Raw genomic sequence first — 23754 nt, 5'->3', positions numbered from 1 at the left:
AGCAACCAGAGGATACAGGCATGAGCAAAAATGCCACACCACAAGTGATTATCTCCAACCTGTCGTCATCAGCGGTGGAGCATCGGTAATCAACAAGCCATGCCAGTTTGTGATTACTGCACTCAACAGGGAGCACTAGTCGCTCTCCTCACGTTGATTAGCGTCCTCACACGGCTTGTTTATGAGGGGCTAAGAGGCTCTGGACAGGACCTGCCCGAGCCGGCTAATTAGAGCAGGAGAATGATGAGAGCTGGGCTGCTTGAAATAATGGGAGCCATTTGCCGGGAGTCAATTGAGCGTTCAGAGGCCAAACCGTTGCATTCTCCGCAACAATAACATGCCTCAGAAAGCAGAGCAATTTGAACCTCCCAAATGTACAGGTGGTGCGGAAGACACAAACAAGTGTGTAACCTGTCCAGGCTCAGAGCACATATTGTTTCTGTGTGTCCTCTTTGGCTCAGTGCGGCACAGTGGTGCAGCTGGACAATCCGGCTAACACGTATGATCTTGAGTTGTAAATCCTTGATGAAGTGATGGCCGCCACAAAAAATTACATTTTGGATCAGATCAATTATTCAGACACTCAGCAGAGACATTTTTTTTCATTTTAACTCTCCCTCACTGCAAGACACCTAGCAACTCAACAAAATCACGACTGTTTGCAGTCAGGACAGAAAGTCTACACATCTTCCCCCGCAGACTAAAGACACATCTCTTCCAACTACACCTTGGCTAAGAAGATGGTCTAAGACAAGTTGCGCTTACATGTAACACTTTGTTGGCTTTTTTGAAGCTAATGTACTGACATGATTCTTGCTGTTCTTGGTTTGTACCCTCATGGTTGAATGCACTTATTGGAAGTCGCTTTGGATAAAAGCTTCAGCTAAATGTAATTAATGTTATAACTATTATCAAAGAGAAAATACAATCCTATTGAAAAACAAAACAATCAGATTCTTATAGAGGCAAAATTAGCTCCTATTCTTTAACCCCATTTGAAATTAGAAGGATACCCAGTGGAGCACAAACATGTACCTCCTCGACGGGGCCAACAGACCCCCAATGAAACCACATTTAAATTCACTTCCATTTCTACTAGGATCTGCACCAAATTACACAAACTCGTAATATCGGTCCCCTTAACACGTGTGATTTCTATCATCAAAAAGTGAAAAGGTTCCTGGATCCAACCCCTCGTCAAACTTTCATGGAAATCGGTCGAGTCGTTTTTTTTGCATAATCCTGCAAACAAACTCAGACAAAAACCTCCTGACGTTATAATCAAATCGATCTGTCAATAATCAGAACAAAGAGCATATTAATGAACTTATTGCTGTCTCCTCTTAGTGTTTGTTTGTTTGTTTTTTTCTTTTGAGTAACTTACAAAATATTCAGACACTCAGTAAATCACTGCTTAAATGTTTATAAATGCCAACAATGGGATCAGGTCAATTTATTACAATTATCAATATCATTATGATAACGAACTGATTCTATTGAGTCATTTAATCTGTGAAGCCAGTGCCGGTGTTCTAAATTACAATCGATGAAGCAGAATGGATGATGGTGGTTTAATCACCCATACTAGTTTCTTCTGATCCACTACCTCCAACATCAGGATGACATAGTTTTTCCTCCTTGGAGTTATGGTTTGCATATATGACTAAAAACTAAAAACTATTTGTTCAAGGCTGATTGTGTTCATGGTTAAAAGAAACCAATATTGACTGTAGGTAATTAGAGGAATAAGGAAGTGGTGTCTTATGGCTTAAGAAAAGGTAAGATCATCCTTTATTAGTCCCACTAAGGGGGAATCTTCCATTTGTCGTTAGTGAGGAGATGATGATGTCTGTACTCTTGCTGAGGACGGAGACAACAATGCAGACCAGAATCTTTCCCATCAGCACAGAGCTTATTGATCCCTCACCCAATTTATAAAGACAGAAAGTGCACCCATGCACCAGATGGGGGCGACAGTGAGCACCTACAACCACAACAGGCGCTTTTATTGAACAAAGCTCTAATAAGGTTTTAATGAATAAGGTTTGTCAGCAAATGTTTTCGACCTAAAAGTGGAACAATCAATGAGACTGTAAAATGACCACGATGTCTGAACATATAGTGAATCGTGTTTATTTTATATCTTCCAGCTCAAATCTTAAATTCTCATCAGTCGGATTTATTCACAATGAACCACAGTTTTTAAACAGATTGTGAAACAGTGTCAGACCTGTCACATTGGAAATCTGGAACAATTCATAGCGTTAAATTATTTCTTCTTCCAAATTGTATCTATGATAAAGAGACTGGTGATTGTCAGTGATTCAGTGATATGGTCGCAACAGCCTCACAAGTCAAGAGCCAGAATATATTTCATACTTTATTCTATTTTCTTATATAAATAAACTTCTTAATAATTGTTCAGGTCAACACAGACCTGTCCTCTGCGTTTGGCATCAGTTAAACATGTTTAGCAGCTATTTGCTCAGCACTGATGGTGTGTGTGTTTGTGTGTGTGTGTAAAACAGTCTTTTTTTAGTGATGTCCACACACACACACACACACACACACACACACACACACACACCAGCAGCAGTACATTAGTCCTCCACTCTCCTCTGCAGTCAGTCGCTCTCTCCATGCGCTTCACTTGGCAGAGGCGCAGCAGTGCGCCGCGCTCCTCCTCCTCTCTCTCTCCTGGTGCGCACAGATCCTTGATTAACGCGTGTGATGCCAAGTGAGACGCATCTCCAGTACTGACGGAGAAAATATCCGAAATAAATAAACTAATGTTTTTCTTTTTTTGTTTTGGGCACTGGGAGACAGTCACTTACCACTTCTCCACTCTGCTCGCCAAGTGAGATGGGACACGGATGCAGAGTCCGTTATTTTTCACCCCTCTAGAGACCCAGACGAAATTGGACAGAAGCTGTGATTTGAACTCTCTGTAACTCCGAATCCAAAGTATGGATCTTTACGAGCAAAACGAGACCTCCACTTCCTCCGAGTGCGCCGGAGCGCAGGCGGACACGCTCCGGGGTAACGGGAGCTTCGAGACATCGAACCTCACCTGCGGCAACGCCTTCACACACCTCACACCTCGGCGTGTGAGGCACAGAGGTGAGCAAACACACGCATCACTTCATATTTGGCGCAAACACAACCGCATTTCCTTCTTATATATTCTGTCTGCTGCGTTGTGGAGAAAGTGAACTGACTTAACTTGTGTCCAGCTGGAGATCCAAATGAGGAAAAGCTACAATACTGCAAGGTTGACTGGAACTCCCCTTTAAAAATACCACCATTCAGTTTCATTCAGACAAGCATGGCAGCGTGGCTCTTAATTTAAATGAGGGTAAACCCTTTTTTTTTATGGTTATCATTTAAATTTCTACTGAAGAGAATAATTTGTGGGACTTCTGATGGTAAAAAGAAACCCTGTAAATGACGTATTTAAGTCTCTGAGGCTTCTTTAATTCACTGGGTTATTATATGCTGATGTGCCAGCCTGTCTTTCTCTAAAGGCTTAGTGTGTGTGTGCATATATGTGTGTGAGAGAGAGAGAGAGAGAGAGAGAGAGAGAGAGAGAGAGAGAGTCAGGAATCAAATCCAGGGGATTTATTCATAAAAAAAAACAAAAAAAACAAAATATTCTAATGGCTTGATATCTGGACTGCGGCCTCATGCTGCTTATTTCTACCAAAGCATTTCCAAGCAATTTATCCAAATCGAGGGTCTGCAGAGTCTTTCGCGGGTCAGTCGCAGGTCACACACATCTGAAAAAGGGGGTATTTTGAGCAATATTAATAAAACTGACTTGGCTTGAGAAGAAAGAGACATTAAAGTGCGTCATAGCTCCAGCAATTTCCTCTCAGTTCTTTCCAGACCTGCTACTTTATCAATCAACACTTTCTATTTTTATCCCCAATAATTGTTAGTTGATGAGGTGTGTGTGTGTGTGTGTGTGTGTGTGTGTGTGTGTGTGTGTGTGTGTGTGTGTGTGTGTGTGTGTGTGTGTGTGTGTGTGTGTGTGTGTGTGTGTGAACACCTTCATTGTGGCAGCTGACAGGTTAACATAATAAGCGGGAGACATGAGTGTCCCACCTGTGAAAAACACTGTTCTCAACAATTCCATTCAACATCTGTTATCCCGACTGGGATCTGAAATCTTCTACACACGTCAGTGAAGAGTGATATGTAGCATGCAGGCATGATAATGACTTATTATCCTGAACTAAATCAGAACATCACACTTTACGAACCAAACAAGGATACATCTGACAAGTACACTTGTTTGGTGAGAATAGAGCTCAACAGCATTGTTCTGGAAGCAAATTTTTCATCCATAAGATTTTAACCATCCAAGGTAGACTTACCACCAGCTACGTGATTGTGAGAGGATGCCGTATGCTGCTTTGGAAGCTCCAAGTCAAAATGATATCAGCTATATCTGAAGTAAAACATGTTTTATTTGTGATGTCATGGAGAGGTCCTACAATATCCAAAATCCTCAGGTATAACAGTGACGTCTCTGATTGGTGGAGCTCGCTGTTACCATGGCATTGTTTACCACAACCGTTGAGGCTAAGATTTGATAGTTTGGGGGAGACTGGGGCATCTTGTCACATTGTTTATATCTTTACCTCTAGAGGGCGATACGTAAAAGTAGAATACTAGATTTGTGCATCTGCTTGGACTGATGTCATATCCTGTCTGGGAAAAGCAAGGCACACTCTTCACTGAGGTGAGCACTGATTTACCATTTTTCACACTTAAAAGTAAATAAATCTAACTTGATATTTTTTTGTAATAATCTCATTCTCGTTAAAAATATTCACTATTATAAATTTGCACTTTGTAGAGGAGAATAAAGTCTCTTGTTATACCTTTGCTGAAGAATTTTAAGATATAGCTAACATCAGCAAACATCGCAGTTCATGGCAACTTGTCTCAGTGATTTTGGAGTAAGTTGTCACACGTCTGCCGTTCTACTCCAACAACAACCCAAGAACAAACCCAGCCCTTCCAGGCCTCACCACTAACCCACTCCCCCAGACTCCAGCACTAACCCAGGTCTTTGAGCCCCTTACACTAACCCAGGCCTGCACATGAGCACCCCCTCACCTTCAAATGTCAGTTCCACCCACCAATCAACTCAAGAGGATGTTTGGCCATACCCAAAAGATGGTCGGAGAAAATCATCTCAGCACCAAAAACAAAGACAACCTTCTCTTCTTACTAACACACCAGTGAGAGAGGCAGTTTTAGCGTAAATGTGGGTACAAAGTAAATATTTTTCCAAAAGCAATGTGAGGGAACAAAATCTAAAGTATCATCCAGTTGATATTATTATTATTATCATTATTTTGGACGGATTTAAAGGCTACATTCCAGGATCGGTTCAAGTTCAATGATTCAACTTTTGCTAAACTTTTGTCTGTAGTTGAATTAAATTTTGAACTTTAAAAATGACCCAGCATTGCACTGGGTCTTGTTTTATTTGTTACAAAATCCAAAGTGCAAAGGGGCAAAGTGTCACATGTGCACACAAATGACTAACTCTGTTTTGCAATAACATATGGAAATGAAGTGAATACAATATATTCGCTTGAGACTTCATTTCTTGATTATGCAATTTTTAACAATTTGATGTAGTGATCCCAAGATACGTCAGAAAGTATGAAAATCGGGATGAAAATCACTAAAACACGGTTAAAGTCAATACTGGAAGTTGTTGGAAAGGGATCGTTTGCAATGGTTTAGGGGATGTGTAGTTTATTCACTCTTAAAAAATTATCCATAAGTCCAAAATTGTTTCATGAGGATTTTCTAAAACGTTGATTCTGAAAATGAATGGAGAACTAGATCCGTTCTTAAAGTGGGAGGTCACTGTTACGCTCTATCACAGCCACATAGACAAAGTGGGAGCTTTATCTATTTTAATGCTGCACTATTGAGTTATGTTTCGCACATATACACTGCGTCACAATATCTTTCCATTCAGGCTTTTCACTGCCTTGTTTCTCTCTATTTTGCACCTTCTAACAGGACTTCACACCCAGAGATCATCATTTAAAGAGAGAAAATGAACGCGTGTGACCCTTCATAGCTGCTGTCACCATCATTACGCTCTCCGTCACTCCACAAATCGATTGCTCCTCCGCCACGTCGGCTTATTCTTCCCATCCGCAGCTCTGTGTCCACGGAGGAGATTGCCTCGCGTCACAGTCAGAATTCCATTAACGTTTCACAATAGCACCGATATCAACATGGACTCTGTCGCATCATATATTTTTTCTAATCAGTGGTCTATATTTTGATACAGAACACATACATTGAATGCACCATTGTTGCCACGTACATCTTCATCAAGTTGCAAACAGCATATTTGATGTCTGCGATGTCTTCTATCAATCTCTCTGAGGCACGTTCCCCATTTTTATGTGAAGGCAGATTTAAATTGTATCATTTTAGGGCTGCAAAATGCATCCTGTGTGTCATTCATAGTTTTGTAAAATATGTCAAAATTTAGATGTCACTGCTGTGAGATTGTATTCGTGGATGCTGGCATCGACCTCTGACATGAGCAAACACAAGTGAGGAAAAACCTTGTCAACCTCTGAGGGGAAACAAATCGCTCAAGCAGAAAACCACAAAGTGATTTCACATTGAATCCACCCGCAGGTGTTGTCTCTGATTTGAAAAAAGACCTGCAGGCTGTGTGCACTTTCTGGCACATGGCTTGACTGCCTTGCTGCAGACAGGCATCTTTAAAGGAGGCACACCTTGGTCACTGCACAAAACACAGGCAAACAACGATACATCGTAGAGTCATGACATGTTAAGTTATCTGGGATGCTGGCTGATTGCAGTGCAATTCATCATACACCAGTGGGCGATCATTACTTTGCTGATGATGATTATGGAAACAAAAGAGGGGTTTTCAAACGACACGCGGAACAAAGCACCATCTTCAGTCCCTGAACACAAAACACTTTATTCCTGACAAAAGGCATTTAGACAAAAACATTAAAAAAAGCTCCCCTGCTTTCTGCTTTTCATTCCCCGCCCACTCTCCCAGCCCCTCTCTCCGGGCTCCACCTTTCCTTTTTGTGTATATGTCACTATCTCCACATCTCACACTCTGGTTTCACTCCGACTGTCGAGGGTTGAGGTGTTATGCAATGCATACCTGCGCCGCGTGCAAAGCAACCACTGCGTCGTTTTTCCATTCCGACCGCTTTGACCAGAGCCACTGCCGGTTGTCAGTCAACAGAAATTGTTTTTCGTTCAGCGCCTCCATCGGCTGTATGAGGGGGGGAGGGGGTCACTTGGCTTAGTGGCAAGATTTAGATGACATTTACCATGCTGGATTAGCCACTATATCCGTGACATTTACCAAAACCTTGGTCTTATAGGAGCGGAGCTGTCTATTCTCTGATAGCTGCAGCGGCACGAGGGGCCAACTGGGATAGATAGTGACATACACTGCATATGAATTAAACCGAGAGGGGAGGAGGGGTGTAATTCATAGTCTATATAATGTCTGATATACTGTGAGAAAAAAACAAAAAATGAAAACCTTAATATTCATGGATAGAATACGAACCTCATTAATAATTCATCCACTATTTTTGCTGCATATCTAATAATAGCCTCTGCCACTCTAGTTAACTTTTCACTTGAATTACTTTAATTTTGCTGTTGAGGAACCTGCTCACCAGCTTTTAAATTGTTGGTAAAATATATATTAAAACAAAATAATAAAACTAGAATGGCATTCAGTAGAGTGCATACCTCCGCCACGGCCCTTAAATTCAATCAGGCTGCACACACTGATGGATATCAGTTCCCCAAACATGCCTTTTCATCAAGATCCATGAATTATTCCCTGGAAAAAACGTTTAACATGTTGAAAAATGCAATGTTTAAGAAAGTGGGGAAACATTTGCTGGATCCCCCTCCCATATTACACCCCCACCAAGTTTCATGGAAATCCATTTAGTTGCAATTGTGTAATCTTGCCTACAAGTCAATCAACAAACAAACGTAATAAATGAAAAAAATAAAATCCATGAAGCATGAAAACATAACCTCCTTGGTGGAGTAAGTAAGTAAAATCCACATAAAGTTGCTTACATAGTTTGTGCATCCACTAAGGTCAACAAAGCGTCTGATGTCTTCACAGAGAACAGATACATTTATCTCAGCTATAATCAGACAGACAGTCCATCCAACCCCAACCTCACAGACTGGACTTGATCAGTCTTGAAATAACACTGCATGTAATTATGCATTTGATGACATGCAGATACATTAGAGAGATGGCATGTGCAGGAAATGGATTTAATGTAAATGAGGTATAAATTGAAGCAGCGTACTCCAATCTGCCTCGATTAGTTGAGATAATTGGAAGAAGAAAACCTCTGGAATTTGAATCAGAGACTTTTCCTCTCACAACCTGCTCAGCTGTTCTCAGTTCGTCTGGTCGGCAAACAGGGAACATGCTGTGATCCAGAGCCGGTGGTCAGACATCCCACTCCACCCACACCTCCAGTGCTACAGGCTTCCCTTCTGTCGTGTGGCTCTTTGAAATGGAAATAGCAATCTAAATAATTGGTGGACTATAGAGTTAAGCCTCTTTCTAAATTTGCATGTAGCCCGTCGTTTCATTGCAGTGTGGTTCAGAGTTTGTGGTCAAAAATTAGCTTGAGGGTTGATCCCTGCACCAGCTGCTGTTATAATGAACCTCATCCCAGTTTAACGAAATAATTAGAAGTTTTGGGAAATACCTTTGTTGTAATTGTATAAATGAGTCGGGGAAGAGGGAGAGCACTCTTGTGTCTGCTCGCTAAATATAACACTGTAACCAGCAGCTGATTAGCATAAAACAAAAAGTGTAAAAACAGCAATTTTGTGATTCTATAACACTGCATACAGATATCAGAAATGTGACTATACGTGGATCTTAATAATCTCACAGTATCGTATTGGGAATCATTCGCTTTTCTTTGTCATTAGGTTTGTATTCACACATTTATATTTATACTTTCTCAGACATATTTTACCATATCAATTAATTATTGAGCCACAAACAGAGCTTAAGGAGACTGAATATTGGATTTATATTCATCTCATGACCAGACACACAACTTCTAATGTGGCTATCCATAACAGCTAAATGTGCAAAAAGGCAACACGTTAAACACAAAAAGTTGAAAGGTGATGATACGTCAATGTCTAAATTGTGTTCACAACTTTTTTATCTGCCTCCAGTTGGCTAAAAACATTAGTAAACTGCAGACCTGTCTGTGTGTATCATGCCAACTGTACAGCTCTGTCAAGAAGAAAAATCTTGCTCCACCCTGAACTGCAAGGCTTATTAGTTTAAACTGTCTTCTTGAGCTTTGTAGTTTTATGAATCATATGAATCCATCAAGTGCAGGCTGTGGAACAGAGACCTCTATTTATATGGCAGGGACATGAATCTGTCCCACATATTGGCCTATGCGTACTGGTGAAGCACTAAATGCAAAAGTGTGATTAATACAAATGTTTCTGCCCTATACACATGAGGATTGTAGCAGCTATTGAAAGTTCTGGCCGGGAGGAAAGCGTAATGGTGCTGAGGGAGCTATCAGTGTTTCCCTCACGGTCAGTGTGCACACAGGAAAGCTAATTGGCTTTGATTAGGAAGAAGGCATTGTAACATATTTCATTTGGCAAGAGTGCGAGAGACAGTAATAAAGGAGAGAGTGTTGGTTCTCCTCTCTAACCAATCGTCTGTCCGCACATTTATATTACACTTTCTCCAGGAGAAAACCCTGATGTTCCGTCTGTAGAACATCACCTACCGCCTACAGCTTTTTATTTGCACAGGAGTGTGTGGACAGATGGTGAAGCCACATGTCATTAGATGGGAAGTCTGCATGTGCATCAGTGTCTGTGTATCTGAGAGAGATGGGGGGGAAAGACAAACTTACTCACTGACTTTTGTTGACCAAGCTGTGCCTGAATTCAACACTAATGGCCTGTCCCAAAGCTTGGAATGATAGGAGAGAGGTAAAGGGCACTATGTAATCTGCAACCTCACCACTAGATGTCACTAAACCCTTCCCACTGGTCCTTTAACCAGGAGGCTGTATTTACGCCCTGCCCCAATTCATCTCCCTTGGCACTACCCTTAGATATGAAGTGCCCTTCGCTGGGAGCATCCCCTCCAAAATATGATATTCTTTTTTCATGATTATTTAGCAAGATTTCATACTTACATTTATGAGCATTTGACCCACAGGGGTCGCCATGTCGACTTCGCCTTATCTGTATATAAAACATTAGGGAATTTCTGTCTACCCCTTCATTTTTAGGGGGGTCCGGGATACACTACGGTTGAAGGGGTGTTTGAAGGGTTGGATGCCCACTACCCCTTCATCACATAGAGAAATGGGACAACACTAGCCCTTCACAGCCACACGCAAAATGAAGGAGTAGGGCCAAGTGGTAGGGCTAAGGGGTGAATTGAGACAGGGCCCAAGCCTGCAAGTGATATAGAAACATTTCAGAGTGAATGAGTGGAGGAACAAGCTTTAAATCCATCAAGCAACATGCTGTCTGTCCATATGGTTTAGGAGATTCTAAATCCTGCAGCTGATTTTCCTCTTTCACTTCTTGCCAGAACTAGAGATGATTTCAGACAAGCAGGCAGATGAGTGGAGCTCCGATTTAATGACCCCAGTCAGTTGTGCTAAGGTGTAGATAATTGTTTTCAAAGCCATTTCTGGTGGTGACAGTCAGTGATCTTTTCAGAATAGTCTTGAATGTATTCAGATGGCCTGTGGATGCAACATCGGAAACGTTGATTTCCCCCCCCCCCTGAAATAATCATTGCATGATGACATGAGTCATGTAGCCGTGTGTCTGTGTGTCTTGTCATAATTCTACTTTTATTCAAGAGTGGAGGGAAATGGACATTAGCAGATAAATAAAGCCATTGAAGGCAAAACAACAGAAAACAAGATGGAAAATGGTAAAGATGAAGATATTCTGTGAAATGAGGCTGCAGTGAGTGAGAAAACAATAACGTATAGATATAGCGACAGATCCGTGTAGCTGATGTAATATCATTGCCTTTGAGGAACTGTTGCTGGTGTATTTTTCCGAGGATGAAGGCTTAGGTGCGTCTGGTTGCAACTTCCCCTGCAACTGTGTCAATTGAGTTTGAGCTTGTGTGTGTGTGTGTGTGTGTGTGTGTGTGTGTGTGTGTGTGTGTGTGTGTGTGTGTGTGTGTGATTGGTTCGAGGCGCACATGGGTGCCTCTAATCCTCAGGATACAGGCACAGTCACCCAGTAAAAAGTGTGGTGTCTAAGCAGGGGGTTAGGTGAAGATAGGAGAGGAGGCAGATAACATGGACTTTATAGGATATGATCCAGTGAAGCCACAAATGGCTGAAGGCACAGACTATGAGCTTGCTGGCTGCAATACTTTCTATTTTACTCTGTATTGAAGACAGGCGGCTCTACTTTGAATGTGGACAATATTAATGTTTGCACTCAAATTCGATCCACATCAGCTTCAGTGTGTGAGTGTGATCTTTCAGTTTGAAAGCAGGACTTATTGACATCAGATTTTTTTTTTCAAACTCAAAACCCTGCGGTCGCACTCAAATAGCCTCCTCTGCTCATGAATGTTTTTCTTCTCCACTTGGAGAATCCCTCAACCAATAGAATGGCAGAACTATTGTTGACAAATGAAACTGTCCTGCCCTCATTGTAGTTGTGTTACTGGCAATTACTATAACACACCTTCCATGGCTTTAGTACTACACTGGCTTCCTGTCTGTGCACTTAGAGGAAAAACAACGACACCTCCTCACTGACTTGCTGCATGCGGGAGTCCAGCAGATTGCTGGTCAACAAAATGCGACAAAATCAAGAGTATAAATTTAGTTTTATACGTACTGGGAACAATGTTGCCAGTAACTATAAAATCGAAATATACACTCCCCTCTATTTCACAGACTCAGAAAATGAGGGCAGACGTTTTGCATGTGCACAAAAGCAGCGTGAGCACAAGAGCTAAAGCTGGAGCACAGAACATTTTTGCAACAAAATACCTGAGTGCACGTGCACAGTTTTGGTTTTGAGTGAAAGAATTGCAAGACTGGACGTGAAATCAATACGTCCTGCTCTGAAACTGAAAGACCACACTCTTGAATAAGTAACCTTGAACAACCTCATACAATAATAACCTCGTACAACTTGTTTACCTAAGTAATCGAACGCACCCAAAGAGACAGGAGTGAGGCGTAGTTATACACAGCACTGTTGGCTCAGGGTTGTGAAGATCAATAAACGCAGTATGATCGTATTGATCGTGATGTAAAACCGAACTGATGAAGTGGTTCAGTAGGACAAAGACATTCACACTCTAACACCCCCTCTCCTGCTGTTTGTTTCCCTCCGCACCAGATGAGGACCACACGCTGCGCATCCTGCTCTACTCGCTCATCTTCTTCCTGAGTGTGTTTGGGAATCTGCTGATCATCGTGGTGCTGACGCTCAACAAGCGCATGCGCACCGTGACCAACACTTTCCTGCTGTCACTCGCCGTCAGTGACCTGATGATGGCCGTGTTCTGCATGCCCTTCACCCTCATCCCGAGCATCCTCAAGGACTTCATCTTTGGAGCTGCCATGTGCAAGATAGTGTCCTACTTCATGGGTGAGAGGAAATGGGAGGGGATCATGTATTGGATAGGAAGTGATGTCACTGCACAGCCCAGATAACTGATACTGGATGAATCAACATCATTTTCACGTTATTTTACCTTCTTTTACTCCTTTTACTTTCTTTAATGGTCTGTTTTTAAATTTGAAGAACTGAATTGAACAAAGACAACTAACAGAACATGGTGATTTATCTAGTCATTTATCAGGTTATAATTGTCTCTTCAAAAACAATATCGGCTCTAATTAAAGTGTTAATTATTAATTCCGCAAGATAATCATCAAACATTATTCTAATGTTGTTGTGACATTCGCTGATTCATTGAGCCTTTTTGATAAATTTGCCAAATAAAAAAATCATGTCACAGGATTGTGTCAGTATATTAACAAAATGATTCATATTAAAGTGATAATGGGTTTATCAACCAGTTTCTGAGGCTGGTGTCTTTTATGTTTTCAGTCAACTGAGCTGTTTTTAGAAGAGCACAACAGCGATTGAGGTGCACTTGTGGAAAGGGATGATATGAAATGCTTTGCTTTGACAAAGCACAACTATATGTATCTTCTTTAATGTGCACAATGTGAAAATATGTTTCCCGAGCCATTCATAGCAGAAGCTCTTTCAGTGGAATTTGCTGTGAAATGCCATTCGTAACTGAACTCTATGCAGCTTAGTCATATTTCAGTCCTTTGCGGTGCAGCTCTTACCGACAGGAGGTCACTCGCCCTTTAATGGAGGTTAGAAAGTGTGTCTATCAATGGGAGTATCAGTGAATAGAAAAGGCAGATTTGGAATAATTATTACAAAGTAAATGTAGGATGAAGATTATTGTAAAGAAGATTAATTCAAGTTAAAATGCCTTGAAATCTTAGAGAATGTGACGCACATGTTGATACTCACAGTATGTGTGCTAAGAAAGCTCATTAAAAGAAAATTATTATTAATATTTGTTCAGAGCTGTGTCATAGCAATGACTCAGCATCTTCAATGACACATTTTAATATCCACATCCATCCTGTATGTCCATAGCAACACAAGAATCCTAGTAGATAACTGGTTAATTGACATTCACTATAGTAACTGTAAGTCAACATTTAAAACACTGTAAACTCAATGTCTTCGGATTCAAAACAATTTGACACAAACAATCTAAAGATGTTAGTGTGGGCTGTGAGAAACATGGGCATCTTTCACAAAAGAATCAGCTAATTAAATAATAATAAAATAAAATTACCCTAGTTACAGTCCTGCTTGGTGTGTTAAATGCGGATGCTTAAAACTCCATACAGCTCATGTATTGATTAATTTCTCTTGTTAACCTGAAGTGCAACAGCCACTGCAACAAGCTGCAATCTATTTTCCCACCACCTATTCACTACTGCATTGTAGAAAATATAGATTTCCGTTAATTAGCTTTACATCCACAGACCATTATCATGAAAGCTCTCATTTGTAGGAGATTTTTTAAGATTCTTAGTGGAATGGATTCTTGCAGCTAATAATGATTTTAAGTGACTAAGTGGTCTCAACCTATTTATCATCAGGGGGGTATTCAGGTTTCTTACACATCTAAATCAAGAAGAGGCTCATGTTGTCGATCTCATAACAAATCTGATTACAATTCCCTAGCGTGTAAATATATTTTGCTGGCATCAGTCTTGTGCTCAGTTTGTGTTTTCAATTCTTTATTTAAAAGTAAGCTTTATTCATACATGGGGCTAAGAAAAAAAAGTAATGAAGAACAGTTCCTTAAGTTAAACTAGTCCTTTAAGTATAAGTATAGTGCAATAATATAAAATACAAGTTATTTGTTACTACAGAACAAATCGAACGAATCAACGAAATGCCCTTCCAGTATCAAAAATGTTCTTTTTAGTTTTTTGCTTGTTTTGTATCAAAATACATATTATATGATTGAATCATTGACTTTTTGGAAGCTCTGAATGATTGGTGCTAAGTAACACAACTTAACTACCACGTAGAATCTACAAAAGTGCATCATATTTTACGAGTCGATAAGTTGTTGTTTATGAAGAAAAAAAAGCAAAGTAACAACAGCTGTAACACAAATGTAGAAGAGGAAAAGGTACAACATCGCCCCCTGTCCCATTTTACCATACTTGAGTAAACGTATCTCCACCACAAGATGAGGGGGTAAAGAGGTAAAGAAGTAAATGCTTAGAAATAAACCCAGATCATTGGAGGGAATTAAGTACAGAGGAAATAGAGTATGGTCTCTTTTTAAATTCTACACTCATTTGTAAGGAGGTATAAAAGTAAACATCAACATAAAAAGTCAATAAAATAAATACAATGCAGCAAATAATTGATATTGAGTAAATATAATGTATAGATTGTATAGAAACAAGTAAAAAAGAACAAGACCAGAATGGTTGTGTTCATTGTGATGCTGCTGAAAGAAAAGCCAAGTGAGAATTGAATAGAAAAGGTGGATTAAGTAAAGCACAGGGAGAGTGATCAAGAGGATGCACTGAGTGACGGTGAAGATAAACCCCAGGGAGACACTGTGGGCTGATTGGTTTGCGTCAGTGGTGTTTGTTCTTCAGCTTCTCTATGGGTACAGACTGCACCAAGGGGCACGCGGGCACGGGCACGCACACACACACAGTTTGTTTTCTTGCTGAGGACATGGTAAGAGAGGTAAAGAGTAATTTCCCGTCTCGCCCTGTCAGGAGGAAGACGGTAGATTGCATCAGTCGCCGAAGCCGACATGATTTCCTGCACCACAATAACCAGATAACCATCTCCACCTTGCCGCCTCACATTATATTCATCTGTAAGCACGTCTCTACAGAAGACCACATTCTGTTCTCAGTTATCACATCAACAAACATGTTTTGTTACTTTTTATTACTGGTCCAAACTCTGACCACTGAGCGGTATTTTTACTTTTCATTCATCAATATAAAAGACATCTGGGAACAGACACGTATGTTTATTTACTTTCTAAATTATCCGTTTTTATTATCCTTCAGGCCTATCCGTGAGCATCTCCACGTTTAGCCTGGTTGCCATAGCAATTGAGCGCTATAGCGCCATCTGTAACCCCTTGAAGTCGCGGGTGTGGCAGACCCGGTCCCACGCCTATCGGGTGATCGCTGCCACATGGGTGCTGGCCTTCATCATCATGATCCCGTATCCGATCATCAGTCACCTGGAAACCTTTCAGCGCCCCGACAACACCACAGCGCACCAGTGTCGCCTCAAGTGGCCACTGCCAATCGCCCAGCAGACCTGGTGAGTGTTTGGGTTGAGAGTGGTGTGTGTTTCTATTCTGTGTTGTTCGATAGTGTTTAACTGAAACAATGGAAAATAACAATATGGATAATAATACTTTATAAAGCACCTTTCAAAACACTTTTGCAGAGAATTTTACAAGTTAAAATTGAAGAGTTGAAGACAAACAATTATAAACAGTCTAAAGATCCTACAGCATCTGGGCATATATATATATAAGAATACCAGTGTTATATATGAGAAAATAGAACAAAACATTCTAAAATGATTCGAAAAGTCAGTGAGAAAAAGTACTATTTAGTGCAAGGTTTAAAAGTTAAAAAAAATAAGTTAAAGGTGAATTCAGACCAGTCTCAGTCCTGACAAAGCACACTTGGGTCATTAAGAGGGATTTAAAAGAGGATATGGATCCTGTCAGACAGATCTCCTCAGGGAGGTTGTTCCAAAGAGTGGGAGCCCTGACAGAAAAAAGCTGCTCACTGTGGAACATCGACTGCAATATTGAGTCAGTTACTTTAAAGCTTTAAATCCGATTTAACTTCGTCCTTCTAAAATAGTAGAACAGAAGCACAGAAGAGCCAAGTTACTCATTAATGGCACTTACACAACATCTATCTAAGGTTTGTGTTCATTAATTGACATTACAAGACATGGGGTACTTTAAGGTCGGCAGTTTATCTAACCTGCTTGTCTTTGCACTGGGGGAGGAAAGCAGAGAAAACCCACGCAGGCACAAAGTGGGACATCTAAACTCCACCCACACAGGACCCAGTCAAATCAGTGTTCAAAGCCCCATAACCTCCTGCCTGTGATTTGTTAGTGCAGACCGCTATAGCACTGTGCCGCCTCACCCTAACAGGATCGGCTGAAACAATCTTAAATAAAAACTGACAGTGGTGGAAGAAGTAGTCCATCGTACAAAATATAATAAAGACCAAGCAGTCATGCATTCAAATGTGACGCAAGTAGCAGTACAAATATTCAGAGTAAAAGTATTTATTGTGCAGACATTCCGCTGTCAGATTGTAATTGCCAGTTGCTGTTTATCTTTTATTCACTGAGCTTCTCATCGGTTAAACGTCGACGACACCACATAAAATGCAACTTACCATAAAACTTGCAGTCAGGTCGTCCATCTTATTTACTGTCCCAGACCTTGTTGTGTGGACAATGTGCCGTCTCATGTCAAATGAACCTGAGATGAACCTGGAGCCTGTTTTTAGCAGCTCTTACCTTCTTTCTTTTGGGTGTTTTTATGGAAACGGCAGATGCACAGAGCAGACGGATGTTTCGCTGTGTTTTTGTTTTGGACTTAGGATGGAACAAGCTTCAGGGTTGTTTTCAGTCAACCCTGTGAATATCTTTGTGTAATTTTGCACGGCTGAAAATCATGACTTTGTATGTGTGTGTGTGTGTGCCTTTGTTGTATCTGACTTCAGTGGTGATTATGGGTGTGTAAATCTACACATGAGCACTAGACCCTGTTTGTGCCTCTAATGTTTAACCATTACATTTGACTCACAGAGCTAAACCACACTGTCAGGGACCAAGCAGGAAGACCAGAGAGCCACAGATAGTTTCTTTGAACAACCAGTCTTTCAAACTGGTTTCCATTAACAAAAATGCCAAAAAGATAAATTTCACAACCAGTAAAAAGGTCAATTAATCAAAACTAGCCTCCAGTAACAGATGGAGACCAGTTAACAGCCTAAAAAAACTGCCTCTCAACTGATACAGGGGAACATATATGTGGCTGGTCAAGCCACTCAAAACAACAAAGGGGGGATAGACTTAAACATACTAACATTGAAAACAAACTACAGCCACAACATAACACTCCAGTATAAGACCATATAATATTAACTAAGGGAAATTAATTAAATATAAATAGCAAACAATAATCAAAGATTAACAACTAACAATCGAAATAAGGAAATAATGTCCCTCCCCATGATTACACGAGACATGGTGCAGTCCAATTAGTGCTCAAAGCCATTTAAGGTTGTCTGCTGCAGCTGGGCCTCCTTTTGATGAATGGCCAGATGACTCTAGTAGCAACCCCCAGGAACTGGTAACTCAAAGAAAACTTGATTAATTATCAGAGAAGAAAAGATTTAATAAATAAAAGTATGTTGTATGAAACCAAAATGTGTCCAGTTATTTAATAAATGAAGTGGGTGCGTGTGCAAACAGAAACAAACTAAGCAAATTAGGAATCAAGAGAGGTTACCACCATGTTACAGAGTTTCAGTGTGTGTGGTTGCTGGCGCGGCCATCACACACACCAAAAATCTTGCTTCCTCCAGGAGGAAAGAGTTTCCCTGACTATATAAATAAAAACATCGTTGTGGGCTAATGATTAAAAGAGTATACCCTTTCCGATTAAAATATCAAATAATCGATATGTATGGTGAATGTAGCTGATGTAATTTCTCTGAAAATTGGCTCAGTTGCATCTCTCGTCTCTCTTTTAGGTACATTCTGCTTCTGCTTGTGCTGTTCGCGATCCCGGGGGTGGTGATGATTGTGGCTTACGGACTGATCTCCAGGGAACTTTACAGAGGCATCAGGTTTGAGATGGGCCACAAGAAAGACTCTACTGGTGAGGCGAAACACCACATGTGGAAAGGATGCAGAAAACAGCTGCCAAAAGTAGTAAATAATTACACAGGTTAACTTCAGCATCACTGTTGCCATTGTCACCTGTAATCAAAGCTATCCGGAGAGAGCAGGGGAAAAAAGGAGAACTAAGGCGACAAAGCTGGGGGCATACCTTTTTTTTTTTCAAATAGAAATGATCAACCCAAAAGATAACAGGTATAAAGTGACTCTATGACAAGCAAAGAGTATTTTCAACAGAGAGGGGCCAAAATTAAACTTTCCAAGTTTCATTGAGAAGGACAATCTTCAACTTGTCTTTCTGTGTAATAACCAAACCATGAAATACAAGCAACCAGAGGGACCTTTAGCTGCCCAAATGACAAAAGACACTGCAAATCTAAGTTAACACTGTTCAAGAGCTCATCAATGCTGTTCACGTGACCTGTTATTTTGTTAAAGGCCTTTCCGGAAAGAGTGCAACAACAGAACCGCTCTTCTCTGAAACACGTTTTTTTCCTCTGAAGCACTGTAATAAACTGGTATTCTGTGTTCCTGAGTTTTCCCGATTATGTGTTGCCGAGGTAGTCAACACATGTCAGATAGTCATGTAGCGTATTGTAAAAAGGGAAGTGTTTAAAGAAGAACTCAGAAAACTCCGTCCATTTTGCTCTAAACCTAGCAGCGAATGCAGTGCAAATACATTTCTATCTAAAAAGGGCCCATCAGATGGATATTTGACAAATAAACAGTATAAATGTCCCATATCAATTCATTTTGCCTATTTAACTTTAATTATATCAAAATCATATAACTGTTAAGTGAGTCAAATTACTGTATGTCTCAATTGAAATGCAAACAAATGTCATCACACCACCCATTCAACTCCTCTTGTTTTTTTCCCCGCATGATTTATGTTAATGATGAGGACTTTCATTTTAATCAGCAGATTTTCATTAGCCCCACAATCAGTGTGATGTTTGCCGGTTAATTTGAACATAACCTTTTGTGGGCATGTGACAGTGGGCCCGGGATGGATGACAGTGGCGCGGAGTGTGTTATCTGGGGCTCCATTAGAGGACGGAATTGGCTGGCTGCTGCTGGCCTGGACATCACCATCTGTCTGGTCTAAGAGAGAGAAATAGGCTGCCTAAAAAAAAAGAGCTTGAGAGACAAGCGCATGGAGGAAAAAAAAAAACCAAACAGGAAATTAGGCGGGAAAGGATAACACGTGTTTTATTTAATCCAGGAACGATTTAGCGAATACGCTCCCTGTACAGCTGCACTTCCTGTTTATATTTGTTTGCTTTCGGCCTCTTATTACTGCATTCAGCGTGCTTTGTGCTGCAGGATTACAACATTTTTGTATCAATAACCTCCCGTATCCTCTGATATATATAATTAATGTGGGTCAACCGAGAATTGCCTGACAATTTTCGGCCCATTAAGCTGAGCAGCTGCTCTTTAAAGGACTCCAGTATGATTCATTCAAAAATAAAGCTGAGGAATGTGTGCATGTACCGTCACAGATAGGAAGTGATTCGTTTTTACGATTAAAATAAGAAGTCTCGTAACATGTTGCGCACACAGCACCATCCACTCATACGTGTCCATGTAACACAAAGCGGTTCGTATAAACACCAAGCTCTCGCTCTATCTGCAAATCACTGAGCTCTGCAGCCTCCCTTCCTCTGAACTGCTCTCAGTAACTTAATCAGCCTCGTCCTTTATCATTCACTTTGGGCTCCAAAGGTATGACACCGCTGAAGTGGACTGATAAAGTCTCAATGTATTTGAAGGTTTATTTAAATATAAATATAAAAAGTACATCACAACATGTTATCTCAAGGTTCCAGGAAACAGAAGCCAGTGAGTATCGGTACCATGGCTCACAGTGTTGTGCATTGGAGTGTTCAACAGAGATGCTGCCCATTCACTCTGAATGTGGCGATGTCATGCATTGTGGGACTGCATCGTGGCTGTGTGGCTCAGTAATGTTTCACGCTAGGCACCAGCCAATCAGAACATGGTCAAGCAGATTTTGAAGTGCAGGCTCTGGCCAATGAAATCATTTAGAGTCCTACCTAACATCAAAGCTGGTTAGTGTTCATCAGGTCGGGGATTATTAGTTATGTTGTTGTGTGTCCCAAGCGGGAAACTTTGATTGGTTGTTGTCATGATGATCGCACCAGCGCCAAGCTTCAGACACGCCCACTCTCAAGCGTTATCACATTATGTATACATGTGAGTGCCCAGTTAAACTTTGATGTACAAAGGTAGTAGTAGTACATACTGCATTTTTGTAGTACAAGTAGTAGCTAAGCACCTCAAATACTGATGAATCCTTTTAAATTTTAACCACATGATAAAAGAGAAAATACAAGAAGGTTTTTAGTGATGTGTCCACAGAATGGATAAGACTCACGGTTGGTTTCATTAATACTTCAGGTACAGATCCTCCCATCTCTACAGTAATGTGGATACAGTTCATCTGGCTCCAAATTCACAGAAATGTTGTCCTCTTTCACTCTGCTCATACAGATGTGAAAAATGGCCTGACCTCTACTGTTTCTTGTGGGAGTGACGATGGAGACGGCTGCTACGTTAATGTCCAGCGGCCACTCGCAATGGAGATGTCCACCATGGTCGCATCGGCCCGCCCGGTCAAGGCAGAGCGGCTACGCAGCAACACATCTGAGGCCAAGCTGGAGGCCAAGAAGCGAGTCATCCGCATGCTGGTGGTCATCGTTGTACTTTTCTTCATCTGCTGGATGCCCCTGTACTGTGTCAACACGTGGCGGGCTTTTGACGACATCTCCGCCACGCACGCCCTCTCGGGTGCCCCGATCGCTTTTATCCACTTGCTGTGCTACACCTCGGCCTGCGTCAACCCAATCATTTACTGCTTCATGAACACACGTTTCCGCAAAGCCCTGCTCGCCACGTTCTCGTGCTGCGCCGCGCCTTGCCACCGCCGCCGCCGTCGTGGGTTACGGGACAATGAGGAGGATGTTATGGCAACGGGGGCGTCCATGTCTAAGTTCAGTTACACTACAGTCAGCACCATGGGAACCTGCTGAGGCAGATGAATGCAGGCACAGTCCAGGAGAGACAGTTGCTACGGCAACACAGCACCCCACATCCTTTTACTTTAGGCCAACTCTGTGCTCGTCCCCACGAGATGTGATGCGGAGTGAAAATATAAACAGGCCGTGTGATGTAGCCGCGTAGAAGTTTCTCATGAGTGTGTGTAAAATGATGTAGCGATTATTTAATGAAACCCATCTCACAGTGTAAATACCTTCATAGCTATATTAACAAAAGCGGAGGACCAAGACAAATGATTTGCTTGGAAGCAGGGTGTCCGTGTGTGTGTAATGTGCGCACAGAGGAAATGAGTAGCGGTGAGCTGTGTGATATGTGAGGGACGCACAACTGTAGCCATTAAAATCTTTTTATTGTTTGCTGTCAGTTGTTAGTGTTAATCTGTGTTAATGATGGTAACGCGATTGCCTTGTGGACCAAGTGCCTGCTACTAAAGACTACGTTATGTTTGTCTGCTCTTGATTTGCCTCACACATGGAAGTCGAGTTTAAACTAAATGAAAGTTAGGAATTTCCCTCCGACGCCTCTGATGAATTAATCAGTTGGTCTGTTCTACACAACTGCGTGGTTTGCAGGAAAAAAAACTCCAGAGGTATAAACCGTTTACAGAACATGGAGTGTTGATGCCTTGTGTTGTGGTTGTAAACTGTGATTTTAGTCACCTTTTTCTAGCTTTTTGATTTTTTTTTTTTTTTTGTATATGCTGCAATGCTTGTTTATATATGTGTCCTTTCTGCTGACCACATTTGAACTGGGTCTCTTCCTCATATTAGGGTCTCACGGCTGAAGATAGTAAATCAGCATAATTGATAACCCTAACCCATCACTTTGGGGAGATCATCTGGAATCACAGCTGAGGGATTTTAAGAGAATATTCAATGGCCCCTACATTGTTTTATTTCTGAAACCGAGAGAGAAACTCCATGAACTCCCCTGAGAAGAGAAAAGGCGAAAAGGACAAACTATGAGTTTTAAAAGATGATTTAATGTTATATATTAGAGAGAATTGTTGCCAATGAACACACTTGACACTTGTGCATTTATCTATCGGCAAACAGTATCTTTTTTATTAAATACACATCAGAATGACAAAACAATTGACAATAGCTCTACCACTGAATATTAATGTAATGAAGTTCATGGTATTAGTAGAGCTTAGAGCTATCAGTGCACAAACAACCCACCACAGCTACTACGTCCGACAGTACAGTAACCTATATGTGCAGTAAAATGTTACCATTTTGTTATTATATACGTTCTGTATGACAACACTGAAGAGTGACTTTTGTGCACAGTAAGTTCTCTGCAGGCTTACAGTGCGTTTTGAGATAACACGAGGATCAAGCTCCTGCAGCATTAGGAATAAGTTGGGTGACTTGTTGTGGTTGTTGAGCCGACCTGCAGGTTACAGAGAGACAGCCAGGTTTCAAAGGTCTCTGGTCGAGCACGCCTGACTCTGACTGCCACCCCCCAACTCACGTCGCAGTAATTGGGTTACGACCTCAACTCTGCCAGACTGAGAGGATGAGCATATTTTTCTGAGTGCACCAAAGCACAATGCTGTCAGACTCTCATCTATAGATGTATGAGCCGCACTTGTGGGCATTTTTTGTGTGGAAAGATTCTACATCAGTCTGCAGATTTCGTCGTTTATTGTGTGTCAATCATACTGATGTATTACTGCAGGGGACTAACACTACAGTGTGCATGGAGCTTCATCCGCAAAAAACTCTTTTTGTGTTGTGGAAAATCTAGCAAGTGACATACCAAGTCTCAAGCTTATGTGCTAATTAATTATTAATTATCTGCTACTCCTGGTCCTATATGAAAACATTTAAAATAATGTCTGTCTGTCTGTATTTGACTCATTCATCTCAAGAACAATTTGTGCGTATTGTTAAGGGCCTAAGGAAGTGCAGTGTTGAATTTGGTGCAATTAGGACACATGATACTCATCAAGTGACGTTGTGCGATCACACATCGCACGACAACAACAGTTCTCCAGTTGTGGGTTCTGCGTGCTCAGAGTCGAGCTTCACTGAACTTTGAGTAAACAGGTGAACAGCT

The 23754-nt window shown here is 41.1% G+C and overlaps 1 protein-coding gene and 1 long non-coding RNA gene across 2 annotated transcripts; one reads left to right on the top strand and one right to left on the bottom strand.

The window, feature by feature from the left end:
• Positions 1 to 245: 245 nt before the first annotated feature.
• On the bottom strand, positions 246 to 18026 carry LOC117755475. Its single transcript, XR_004612595.1, has 3 exons — positions 17728 to 18026; positions 12435 to 12439; positions 246 to 255 (listed from the first exon to the last, which is right to left on the bottom strand). It is a non-coding gene; the product is annotated as an uncharacterized LOC117755475 (long non-coding RNA).
• LOC117755468 (cholecystokinin receptor) lies at positions 2967 to 23754 on the top strand. Its single transcript, XM_034575311.1, has 5 exons — positions 2967 to 3120; positions 12469 to 12720; positions 15723 to 15984; positions 18459 to 18586; positions 21124 to 23754. The coding sequence occupies exons 1-5, from the start codon at positions 2967 to 2969 to the stop codon at positions 21660 to 21662; spliced, it is 1335 nt and encodes a 444-aa protein (XP_034431202.1). The 3' UTR covers positions 21663 to 23754.

This window comes from Hippoglossus hippoglossus, chromosome 21 (genome assembly GCF_009819705.1).
Source record: "Hippoglossus hippoglossus isolate fHipHip1 chromosome 21, fHipHip1.pri, whole genome shotgun sequence".
NCBI lineage: Eukaryota > Metazoa > Chordata > Actinopteri > Pleuronectiformes > Pleuronectidae > Hippoglossus > Hippoglossus hippoglossus.
The sequence above is the reverse complement of the archived record's forward strand: the minus strand, read 5'-3'. Positions and strand labels throughout refer to the sequence as shown.